General features: G+C 50.8%; 1 protein-coding gene across 3 annotated transcripts; it reads right to left on the minus strand.

Annotated features, from left to right (window-relative positions):
- Positions 1-11,717, minus strand: P2RX1 (purinergic receptor P2X 1). 3 transcript variants are annotated; one of them, XM_005525974.3, is made up of 13 exons: positions 11,424-11,717; positions 8,002-8,149; positions 7,524-7,595; positions 6,997-7,066; positions 6,384-6,480; positions 6,065-6,145; positions 4,712-4,853; positions 3,469-3,599; positions 2,767-2,857; positions 2,035-2,100; positions 1,342-1,434; positions 791-838; positions 1-464 (listed from the first exon to the last, which is right to left on the minus strand). In XM_005525974.3, the coding sequence occupies exons 1-12, from the start codon at positions 11,558-11,560 to the stop codon at positions 794-796; spliced, it is 1,173 nt and encodes a 390-aa protein (XP_005526031.1). In that variant the 5' UTR covers positions 11,561-11,717; the 3' UTR covers positions 1-464; positions 791-793. The 3 variants fall into 3 exon arrangements, with proteins under 3 accessions (XP_005526031.1, XP_014110376.1, XP_087922506.1); XM_014254901.2 differs by having other exon boundaries at positions 1-467; XM_088066380.1 differs by lacking the exons at positions 1-464; positions 791-838 and having other exon boundaries at positions 1,225-1,434.
- Positions 11,718-12,149: the final 432 nt, after the last annotated feature.

Raw genomic sequence — 12,149 nt, forward strand, 5'->3', positions numbered from 1 at the left:
TAACCATTTTTCTCCCAGGCAGAGGGGCTGGGCATGGCTCCTGCCAGGTCTCCTTTCCTCCCCTTCTGAATTTGGAACTGTCCAATGGTGCTTCTGGGGCAGAAGAGGCAGCTGTGCTCTCCCCAGGGTCTTCAGGCACAAGTGACTTGGTACAGCCGTGGCACACCAAGCAGGGAGCAGTGCCAGCCCTTCTGAAGAGCCTGCAAAGGCAGCAGAACCCATGGCCTGCAGCAGGGCTGGCAGAGGGCCCCAAGATCCTTTAGTCTGACCCATCCACAGCATCGTGGCATGTCCCACTAGAGCCCCTGCCCTGGCTGCAGGGCACCACCTTCCCAGGAGCTGGTGCTGGATGCTGCTTCTGCTGGTCTTGGGGCTGGCCCAGGGAGGTGGTGGGATGGCAACCAAGTTTTAAGAGACGAGGAGGAGGAGGAAGAGGGGTGTAGGTTTGTCAGTCAGTGTGGATTCTGCTGAGAGAGAGGTGCACAGTGATTTCTGGTGTCTTGAAGAAGTGCCCTTCTTCAAGAGACGCTGCCATCGAAGATGCAATATCAGTCCCACATCCCACATCTGCTTCTGCCCCATACAATTGCTTATGCTGGGAAGTGCTGACCCCACATTAGGCACCGCAGCCCACATCTCAGATCTCCTCCAAGCCTCCCTGGAGCCCTGCTGCCTTCCCTGAACCCTTCCTGCCTGCCCACAGGCCTTGGGATAACCTCAAGACCTATAGCCCCTATAACCCTCATCCCTGCCAGATGTATGCTAGCAGGGCTAGGGAAACACCACTCACCTCTCACTGTGTGTTGTCTGGCTCCTTTGCCTTCTTATGCGACTTCGACTGGGGGTTAATGAGAGAAAACAAGGATTCTTTTACAGACCTGCTCCTTTCTAATGCTAGGGAAAGAGTGATTGGGCAACAACCCCTAACCCCCAGTGTATATTTTCAGATGAATTTGAGGGGAACTGTTTTTGTGTCCTTTTAAAGGCCATGAAACATTCCATGGTCATGGAGATGTTCTCAAAGAGCAGAAAAAAAGACATTTTCTAGTTTGCTAAAGCACAGATCTGCCCCTGCTTTGCTTAAAGCAATGGAAGTGTTACCAGATATTGGAATATCTGGGGTTAAAGGGAGAGAATAAAGTTATTAACAGTGAGTCACACACAACATCTCAGTAATTTTGGAGAGAAAATTCATGGATCCCAGTTTCCAACAGTCCCAAGGGCTCAGGAAGGCGCCTGGTTGCCCCTGAGCGTGGATGTTTGTGTTACAGCATCATTACTCATGCACACATCCACACACACCCCCGCAAGAGCCTCTGCAGGGCACTCGCTGTTACTTACAGGCTCCTGTTCTGCATATTTGAATTTCTTCTGCTTGTAATAGTCTCGTCCATGGAGAAAATGCAGCAGGAGCAGGTCACAGAGGACAGAGGCCTTAAATCAAAGTGCAGTTAGGTTTGGAGTTACCCTTCAAGCTCACCTGGACCATAACATGGCAGTTGCTGAAATCTCCAAACATTTGGATAGAAGTTTAGGATTTAACTTCTTTTAGTTAAATCATTTAGGATAGAAGTGAAGTGTGCTGTGTTCAATAGTGGGTGATTTAAATCAACACAAATGAAGGGTTTCCACTTTAGGTAAGTGCAGAGCACAATACCCTTTGAGCTGTGCCCAAGTCTGTAATGACCATAACCAAATCAAACGCTGGGTTTCTGTCCTGCATGAAATACTGCCAGTCACATGCAGACCCTCCCTTAGTGCCAGCTCTAACTTGAAACTACCAAGACCTTCCAAGAGAGACAGCCTTCACTTCATCAGCAGGGCAGAATTCACATCAGCCAGGGACCAGCAGGAATCTATTTCCCTGACCTAAAGAGGCAAGAGAGTATCTCCTTTCCCCCTTTTGCCCATCCTCTAATTCCCTGAGCAGCAACCAGTATTTCACTGCAGCTCAAGGACACTTCCCACGGATGTCACAGGCAAGAAGAATAATTTGAGAGTCCCCATATAGAGGCTGGAAATATCTGAACTTACCACTCCAAAAATACCAATTCCAGAGCCAATTGTGGTCATGGTCGGGATGATGTCAAATTTGCCTGCCTGGATAAAGTCAGAGAAAATAGGTGATAAGTTACAGTCAGCCCAGGGAAAAAAAATAGGGTGCTCTAGCTGTAGGTGGGGCTCGGCAAAAATGCCTTGCAGCAACTCAAACCACAACCACAGCACACAGAGAAACAGGACCTGGGAAAGAGCTGGTCAAACAGAAAAATATTGTAGGTTGGTTTTAGGCTGAAATAAATTGAACTTACTTTTCTTCCTGTATTTTTAATATAAAAAACCCAACCAAAACCAAGCAACCAAACAAAAGTATACACTTGGAATATTCTCAGTGGAAACACAATAAGGAAAGTCTTCTCTCCCAGGAGGAAGAAAAAGACAAAATAGAAAAATGCAAATATTCAGCTTTTGGAAATATCCGTAAAAGGTTTTGAGTTTCCATAGATTCCCCCCAGTCCCATCATGAAGTTTTTTAGACAAAACCACTGATCCAGCTGCAGCTAAAAGGTGTGACACATAAAACATGTTTTCCTCCTCTCTTCCCTTGCCCAGTATTTCCCAAGGGTTCCTGTGAGTGGGCCAGCACCCAAGGGAAGCATTCACACTAGTTTTCCTGATCCCACAGGACCCTGGTGCTGTGTTACAGGGCTGCTGCCTTCCCAAGGATATGGCACTGCTGTCCCAGAGATCCAGAGGATGCACCCTTACCTTGCCATTCACCAAAATGTCGAGCCGGATCCCAAACACCTTGTAGAGCGTCCTCTTTTCCATCCCATCTTCTTTGTAGTATTTGGCATATCTGTGCAATTGGATGGCGAGTGTTAATGGTCTGCCAGGTGTCTAAGAGCCCCTGCAACCCTACAGCATCAGGATCTTGGACAAAGATCTGGGAATGTGCTATCATAGACCTGCTCCTGACCTTCTCCTTAAACCCCCTGAAGGAGCTGGCCTGTTGGCACCTCTCCTCTCTGAGCCTCAGTTTTCCTGCCTGCAGGGTGGAGTTCCAGCTCCTGCTCATGCTGTTTGATCTGATGTCCCCAAGCTCTGCGTGCAGCAGATCTTGGTGAAGCACTAGTGACAGTGTCACACAGAGCAGAGGAAAGAAATTATGAGAACACATGAGATGATCCTACACCATTTCCAGGCTTTCAAGGGGCTTCCCAAAACCTCAACCAAGCAGGAGAGTCTGCAAGGAAGAGGAGATGGAAAGGAAATGGGGCAGTTTTGAACCTAAGGGGTATATTATCACTTTTCTCATGCCATTTAAAAGAGCACTGGTACTGCTGTCTGGCATGCAAAGGTAGTGACTATTTTGAAGGACAGTATCTGGCATTCTACCATCCCTTGAGTGGGAACCTGATAGCTGTCACCTCTGAATTATGCTTGGAGAATTAACAGGTATTTCCTTACCTGAAGTTGAACCCTGGTGAAACATTACTGTCATCATTGTAAAGGCCGTGGAACTGGTAAATGGGTTTGCAGTACCGCAGGGGCCAGTCGAGGTCACAGTTCCAGTCTATGGTGATGCCCACCACTCCACCCTGCAGCCAAGAGGGGAGTCACGAGGTTGCCCCTCCTTGGACCCACACAGAGAAATGCATTCCCTCCTCATCCATGTCCTGTCTCGATGCCATGAGGCGTCCTGGCTCTCCAGATTCATGGACCCTACTGCTGCCTCAGCCTTCCTGGGCAGCCTTGGCTTTGTGGTCTGTATATAAACCCTTGCAGAGGCTCTTGTTTCTGCCCTGAGTGCTGGATTCACAAATAAATTCATGCCCTCTTGTTCCTGATCAGAACCCTGTGCCCAAGGCATGGTCCTGAGAAACAGTGCTCACCACAGATCCCTTCTGGGTCTCATGGGACAGCCTTCCCTTGCCTGATTATGCCCAAGAGATCACTCAGGAAATGCAGAAGTCCCTCCTTCCTTCTGAGCTCACTCCAGGTTGTAAATAGCTGTGCCCCAGAGGCTTGTATTTCTGCACCTTTAATATATAGAATCTTAAAATGGTTTGGGTTGGAAGGGACCATAAGGACCATCTTGTTCAAACCCTGCCACAGGCATGGACACCTTTCACTAGACCAGTTTTCTCCAGGTTCTGTCCAACCTGGCCCGGAATGGGGCAGCCATTCTCTAGGCCATCTGATCCAATCCATGCAATATATGTTCATATATGCAAGTCTCTGATTTTATTCAACATCTGGCAAAGTTATCACAAGGTTTTGCAGTGCAGAGATAGCAGGTACACCCACACACCAGCCTGAAGAGTGTTTGGCAAAGCTGCATTTTGGAGCCTGGGGAAAGGCTGCAGTTAGCACTGTGCAATGACCAATATTTGACCATCCAGCTGGGATTTTCAAGCTCAGTCAGATGGGATTTGGCCACACAGATCCAGTTATTCACTGCTCAGATTAAAACCATCTGAACCCTGGGATTCACTGCCAGTGGGTCAAATCTTCTCAAGAGTCTCCAAGAAAAATGTAAATATTAGGCCATGTCCAAGGAGATTCATAATCTTTATGAGATAATTCTGACACTTTTGTTTTCTCAAAAATTCTTGAGAAAGCAGAAAATCCTCACAGCAGCTGGGGATGACTGCACTGCCAGTGTCCCTTTCCCACCAACAGCAAGGAACATAATTTGAAACTGGAGTACCTTAACAGCCAGGAAGGTAAAATTCTGACCCGATTCCTTCACTATGTATCCCAGTTCAAACACAGGACATAAGGAATCAGTGCCTTTGTGATAGGTGCATTTCTTCAGGTACTGCTTGGTAACGCTCTCAACCAAGTTGCGCCTGTGAATTAAAAGAGAGAAAGATTCTCAGTAACAAAATAATAATTTGAGTGGGAAACAACCTCTCTAAGTCCCTTGCCCAGTCCATGCTGCTCTCCCATTCACATGCTAGCTTGTCCATCCAAGCACCAACAATTCTTATCTGGGACACCTCATGGATAGTGAATGTATCCCACAACTTTTACATTTAGCTGCAGTTTGCTATTTCCTACAGTAAGGGTTAAAAGGAAAGGGCAACTTCTTGCCTTCCATCCCACTCTGCTCTTTTGCCTGAAAACATTCTGTCTGTGAAGGCTTTGCCTTGCTCAACCTGATCCCGTTGCTGATGTTTAGCTGTTAATTGTCAGCAGTGACCAAAGGCAGGAAGTTTCCCCACAGCCCAGCTGGGTTTGGCACAGCTCTTGCCACAGCAGCCAGCCCAGCCACCCTCACCACCAGGAACTCCTCTCTCTGTGTCCTCTTCAGCCTGGCCTCGCTCAGGGCACCTCCCCTTGCAGCTGGGGGGGATCCCCTCTCCCAGCCACCTCTTGGGGTACAGTGTGAGGCCAGCCCAGGACTTTGCCAAGCATGCTGGCTGCCAGGACATTTATCCTTGGCTGCAGCATGGGGACAAGATCAGCTTAGAGAGAAGAATCTGCTGTCTTCAGCACAAATAGCTTCTGTTAGTTTGTTCCAAATCAGATAAATGGTCAGTGCCATCACAAATCCTCTTACGAGCTTGCCTTCAGCCAGCAGCATTTCTCCCAGTGCTGCCAAGAAGAAGCCAACCCCACCCTTTGCTGAAACAGTGGGATCTGTGATGTTAATGGGGACTCTGGGGCACCAAGCTTATCCTGGCCATGTGGTATTTTAATTTTGTCTTCAGAGAAGAAAAATGAAGAATCAGAGAAACTATATTTTCATGTACAGCTTGTAAGGGTAACTCAGGAGAGGTTAATTCCAAAAATCTTTCCAGTAACTACAGCTACCAGCTGAGCTGGGACAGATCTGGGAGGGAAATGTTTCAGTCCCTATGAGCTAATATACTATACTATATTAGTATATTAATATAATATACAGTGCAGCAGTTAGAGTAGTCCTGGGATCACTGATGAGGTATGGAATCCTCTATACCAAGCATCCAGTTACACATATCCAGCTAAACCCATGGTTTCCTCTGAGGGACACAGCTGGAAGAACTGACCAGGAGTCATCCCCAAAACCTCTCCTTACCTAGACACCTTGAACTTGGGGAAGGTGATACTGTTCTTGATGAACAAGGTGAACTTCTCTGCTTCTGACAGCAGGGCAGGGCTGAAAAACACAATTGTACACAAATGTGTCCATCACTTGGCTCTTCAGGCTCTAGAGAAAGCCCCATTTGGTGGAAATTCACCCAAACAAGCAGACCCAGAAAACTGGGTCTCATCCCTTCCCTTTCTGGTCTTTCACAATGCAGGCTGTCCTGGCCACATCCCATAGGGCCCCAACTTGGTCTGCCCCACACCAAGTGCAGCTGGGGCAGAAGAGAGGGCAAATCATCATTCCTTACCTGGGAACATGGTAATCAACTTCAACAGGGCACCAGCCAAAGATCTCGCAGGTCCTCACAGTGCTGTTGAAGTGTACACACTTGCCAGTCATGAGCCCTGTGGGAGAAACAGCTGCTCACACCCCTGGATCCTGTGAAATCTCAGCCTCATGCTGGGATGGATGGGACCTGGTTGGGGCTTCAGCTCTGCCAAGGGCATTCAAGACACAAAATGCTCAAGGTTTTGGCACCTTTCTAAAACAGGAAATTAATTGTGGCCTCTCAGCTCAGGGCAGTGGTTTCTCTTACAGTGCTGTACAGGGGAGCAGATAGGGATTTTTCTTGTTAAAACATATCTAAGAAAATGCTGAGCTGATAAGAGGACAACAGTTTGGGGGAAATGGCTTATTCTGGATTAACTTTTTGTTGGCTGAATTGTTTGCAGCTCAGGTATCTTTTGAAACAGCAGAGCTGGACCAGCCCAGGTGGGAACTTCAACCAGCATGTTAGAGGCTTTCTCTAAACCCTGTCCAAAGCAGGTCCCCCAGCCAGGTGACACCCCAGCCAGGCAGCTTTTCCCAGTGTGGTCTCACCAGAAACACCAGGGCAAACACCCTGGGGCTGTGTGCCATACCTTGTCCCTGACGGCTGTATTTCCCTTTGCTGCAGTCACTGTCCCGTGTGCACAGCCCGGCATCTGGCAGCTGTTTGGAGAAAGCAGCCACCTCTTAGCATCCCACCCTGCAGCTTCAATCCCTCTGTCCCTCCTGCCTCACCACACTGCATTTTTCTTGAGGGATACACTGCTCAGCTGCAGCCAGAGCCTTGTCCATACACTGCTTCCCAATCAAGGCTGTCCAGATAAAGCAGGAAAAAAAGGGGAGATTTATTCACTCCAGCACATGCTTTCATTTAATCCTCAAGTCTGCTCTGCTTGATCATCTCAAAGGGAAGAAAACTTAAATAGATGCCGTCTGGTTTTCAGAAGAATAAAAGTCTTCACACAGCACACAGAAGTCAGGAACAGTAATATGGGGCCAGGCTCTGCCTTTTACTAAACCTCACAATGTCAAAACAAGTCTTTCCCCAGTGACACCACTACCACCACAATCCCCCTAAACTACAGAAGCTGAGCCCACTGAAGGAAGCCGGTGCGTTTACCTCTGGGCAGGTTCCTTGTTTCTGTCCAGGAGTGACAATGAAGTTGGTCATCACCACAAACGAGTTGTCCCCCTGTGGAGACACAGCAAACAAGCTCAGAGCCAGCACAGGGTCTCATCTGTGAGGAGCCTCTCCCTGGGTGGGGACCTGCAGTGCCACCAGCCCCAGGGACAGTGGAGGACCTCGCTTGCTGCCTGAGATACTGCTCCAGAGGCACTGGAAGAACCTTGATCCTTCTGGAAACAGCCTCAAATGTGCCTCCTCAGCCATAGCGGGTCCCAAGTACCAAATGCTTCCCCAGGGAGAACCTGGACAGAGTTTTGTGACAGAAGCAATCTCCTTTCCACCGCAGGTCCACTCTGTCATGGTCAGCCCCATGGAAAGCCTCTGCTGAGGACCCATCTGCACCCCAGCACATGGAGAAAAGCAGCCACTGGGACAAAAGCAAATCCCTAACCCACCCACCCTGACTCCTTACCTGGGGTGGGAAAACATAGTCCACCACATCCCAGATGTGAGGACCCAGGACACTCTCGTTGGTCAGTGTCAGCCCTTTCAACTTCACTGAGACCGAGCTGACGATGCTGTCCTGAGACTGGTAGCCCTTCTCGTAGAGGAACACCCACCTGGACAGGGAAAGGTGGCAGGGTGAGCATGGCACTCCTCCATTGGGGCCAGTTCTCTGCACAGACCTGTGGACTGCGGCTTTTTCTACCAAGTCTTACCTGGGGAATCATTTGCCAAGTTTCTTCCCACTGTACAAGGGACATGTCACTCAACTTTCCTACCCTTTGTCTGAGGCATGTGGTAGCTGCAGGACCTGACTTTCATACCAGAATGGTGTGTTTTGGGGACTGGGACACATTTTGTGGCTGAGGATGTGTGAAAGCAGGCGGAGCACAGTAGCCATCGTTCATTTGGGGTTAAAGCCTACGGCAGGTTTGCAGCTTGCTGGTCTTAATGACCTGCCTGGACACTCCTGATCGCCTGATCCATTGCAGAGGAGCTCTCCAAAACTCAATTCCTCTAAGAGAAACACAGAGTTGAGTCTGGATATGGCTCCAGAGCCACTGTTCCCCATCCAGCAAAGGGAATGTGAAGCCATGGTCCTGTGTGCAAGAGGGCTGCAGGAACAGGGTTAGGGACACTGCTGTGGCCAGAACAGGGCTCTGCCTCCTTTCCCAGCCCATCAAACAGTCATTAGGGCAGGCTCCTGACACTATTTAACCTACAGCATAAACAAGCTGCCACTGGATTAACTCAGACTCAGGGAGACTATAAACATGGGCAAGCAACCATTTCGGGTAGTGCTCCTGGCGGTGCGGAGCATTCTTGGCACTAAAAAAGGAGTGATCTGGATTTTGTCCCCACTGCCACAGGCATTGGTCCTGCTGGCTGTGACAGAGGCAGCAGGCTACACATGGGACAGCCCATGACACCAGCCTGCTGTGTCAGCCTCGCCTCTGACACCTGGCTGATGTGCAGAGGGGAAAATGGGGAACCCCAGGTGTTGTCTGGATTGGTGGTCCAGTTTGGTGCTGGACCTTGTGGGGACTTCTCAAAGAGGAAGCTTTTTAGCTTGCAGCCACATCAGCATCCCTGATGTGGGGACTGAGGGCAAGAGGACCTCAGGGATGGCATCTGCTCCATCATGCTCCTGGAGATAGGAGGAGAAATTCAGCACTGCTGCCACCCCAGCTGGGACACCCAGCGCCAACATCCTCCTCCAAGGCAGAAGACCATACTGGGTTACACTGGTTACAGTGGGTATCTTCCCCAGTGCCCTCGGGGCTGCAAGAGGTTGTGAACTGGGCAGCACCAGGCTGTTTTCACACAGAATGTTTCCCTAGATCAGCCTCCAGCACAGACTCTGCTGCTGACCTTATCCCCCTCTGGCAGAGCTGACTATGGGCACACAGGGCTGGGCAACCCCACCTCCCCTGTCGCAAAGCCAAGATCATGACAATCAAAACCATATCCCATGAGGCTGTAAATGCAGCAGCAAGTCCTGCCCAGGTTGTAAAAGTCTCCTGGTGTGGCAGAGGAACCAAGCCTTCTTACCTTGCCAGCCTCATCCTGTGGCTCAGCCCACAACTCCTTGCATGCAAGATTTCAGGAAGCAAAACCCAGAAAGCACATGGCATTGCCTGGCCAGCAGCGATAACCACCTTATCACAGTTATCACAGGAAAGAACTGCTCCCCAGGGGTGACATGGGATCTCACACAGGGTGGCTGGCCCCACTTGTGAGCACTGATGGCACTACCCATGTCCTTCTAGCAGAGTCATGCATTGGCACACATTTCCATGAGCATCCCCTGCCTGCTGTGAAGGGGGGACAAAAGCTGGAAGAATGGTAAATAAATACAAATTGGCTGCCAGATTTGCTTTCAAAGGACAGAGAATCTCAGGCATTGTGGCTTGGTAAGGGCAGCGAACTGGGGGCATTGTTGTGGGCAGGGAAATGGGAGTAGTGCTGTGGGAAGGGAACAGGGGACAGTGCTCTCAGCAGCAAGGGGATGCCAGGGGCTGGTGGGGCTGTGGGCAGCTGCAGTCACAGGCAGCCCCTTGCTAGAGGAGCCTGATCCAAACAAACCAGGAAAAACTTGGGAATTACAGCAACTTCATGCCAGATTCCTCCCCTCTGCCATTGGCTGTCACCCCCTGGCTGGTTCTCTTCCTGCTCCCTCCTGGTTGCCTGTCTCACTTTAGCCAAGTTGCTTTAGCCACGTTTCCTTAGCTGCTCTGCACAACCATCTGTGCCAGTTCCCGATCCACAGGAGCAGCTGCCCCCAGCCACGTTTGGGACTGGAGCCCTGGGACTTCACAGGCTCAGTCCATAGGAAAAACAAAGCTGCTCCCAGTAACACCAGTGCAAAACTCTTTGCCAACAGAGCATCCTTGAGACCTCAGTTGTAGTTTTGCATGAGGATTATCCTTGGGAGCCAAAGTGCCGATGAAGGGAGTCTGTGTTAAAAGGAGGGATGGGCACTTCTGCTCCCCACAGCAACTTGCTTGCACTGAGGCCTGGGAGTCACTGCCTTTCCTTTGCAGGAGACACTCTGCACCCCAGAAATTCACAGGTTTTCCAATTCATGGCCAGATACCCCCTTTCCTTTCAAACATCCTGCCCTGGGGCCCTTCCTCATGAAAGGATGCTGGTGTCCCTCTAGGGCTGAGCCCACAGCAGCCATGGGGCCACAGCAAAGGCTCACCAACCTCACATCCCATAGCATCATCCCACACTGAGAGCACAGGGACCAAGAAACTGTAGCAGGAGCAGCAGCCCCAGGGCACCTGAGGACACACATCCTCACCCTGATCCCGCCTGCTCCACTCACTGCCTTTTTTAAGCAGTTGCCCTTGCACCGCGTTCGCTTTTGGAGCTGCCTCTCAGAAGCAAATAAGACCAGGAATTTTGGAGCCAAGCTGCGTCTCGGCCGCAGCATCAGAGCAGTGAACAGGGAGATTTATGGCCCTGTCTTCGGCCGCTTGGGTCTCACAAATCATTGCACTGGCCCCAGATGCCTCTTATTTAATATAAATGAAAATAAAAATAACAACAGATTCTCAGGCCACCGTCCAGCAGCTGGAGCAGGATTTGGATTCTCTTCAGTGAGAAGACGGGGCCCCGGTGTGCAAAGCAGGGCTGGGCAGGGATGAGCCTCCAGCCTGCATTTACGGTAGCTTCTGGGGAGGATATGGGGACTAAGTAACCATCTAAAAGAGCCACGGTGGGACACTGGGCTGCACGGGAGCAGCTCCAACCAGAGGGATGTGAAGCCATTAGCAATAACCCCCCCGCACTGGGATACAGGGGATACAGAAGCCTCTCTCCACTGCTTTTTAACCCAGCGGCAAAGTATTAATTTTAGGGAAAGCAGGTGCTGGGGAGCCTTACCCGATGATGTACGCCAGGACGATGAGCTGGATCAGCCGGAAGGTCAGTCCCACCTTCTTGTTCCTCACCAGCACCATCCGAGGGGTGTCATACTCAAAGAGGAAGGAGGACACATTGTCCATGCACTTCTGTCCCATGGCTGCGCCAGGGCTGTGCCGCAGCCTCCCAGCTCTTCACTGCGCCGTGGGCTGGGCCGTGCCCGCCGCTGCTCCGGCAGCTGCTCTGTTTGCAGAGGGAAAAAAAGAAAATAAGAATGCTATCGGCGTGGCTCTGTGCACATCTGGGCTGTCGGGTTTCCTCCTCTGCGCAGGGATGAGGCTTTCTCTTCCTATAAGCTCTGGGCTGGGAACAGCGGGTGCCCTACATGGTCTGGGGGTGGGACAGGGTGTGGGAGGGTGCAGGGCCACCCCGCTGCCAAGCCCACATGCCACCAGGACGAAGCCATCTGCCCGTGAGCGACGCTCCCTGGCTCGGCAGGGACCTTCCCTGGGGACAGAGAGGCTGCAGCAGGGCTTGGGATGAGCAGAGACCACGAGCCATGCCTGGGGGCAACAGTGGGATGGAAGAGATTGTGGGGGTCCCGGGAGGGATTTTAGGAGTTAGGACTGGGAATCATCTTTCCTGCCAGAGCAGCCACCTCAGGCTGTGTGTCCTGAGCCCATGTCTACTCTGTCTCCCAAAACTGCCGCAGAAAAAGGGTCGGGAAAGAGAAGGGGGAGCACCAGA

This window comes from Pseudopodoces humilis, chromosome 23 (assembly GCF_049639895.1).
Source record: "Pseudopodoces humilis isolate 2021_Gansu_Grassland_sample_001 chromosome 23, ASM4963989v1, whole genome shotgun sequence".
NCBI lineage: Eukaryota > Metazoa > Chordata > Aves > Passeriformes > Paridae > Pseudopodoces > Pseudopodoces humilis.

What these genes read in the sequence shown, in the direction of transcription:
- P2RX1 (XM_088066380.1), bottom strand. Translation starts at nt 11,560, where the DNA reads ATGGGACAGAAGTGCATGGACAATGTGTCCTCCTTCCTCTTTGAGTAT. An exon ending in ACTATGTTTTCCCACCCCAG is followed by an intron (nt 7,596 to 8,001) that starts GTAAGGAGTCAG and finishes GTGTCTCCACAG; the next exon opens with GGGGACAACTCGTTTGTGGT. An exon ending in TCACCAGGGTTCAACTTCAG is followed by an intron (nt 2,858 to 3,468) that starts GTAAGGAAATAC and finishes CCAATTGCACAG; the next exon opens with ATATGCCAAATACTACAAAG.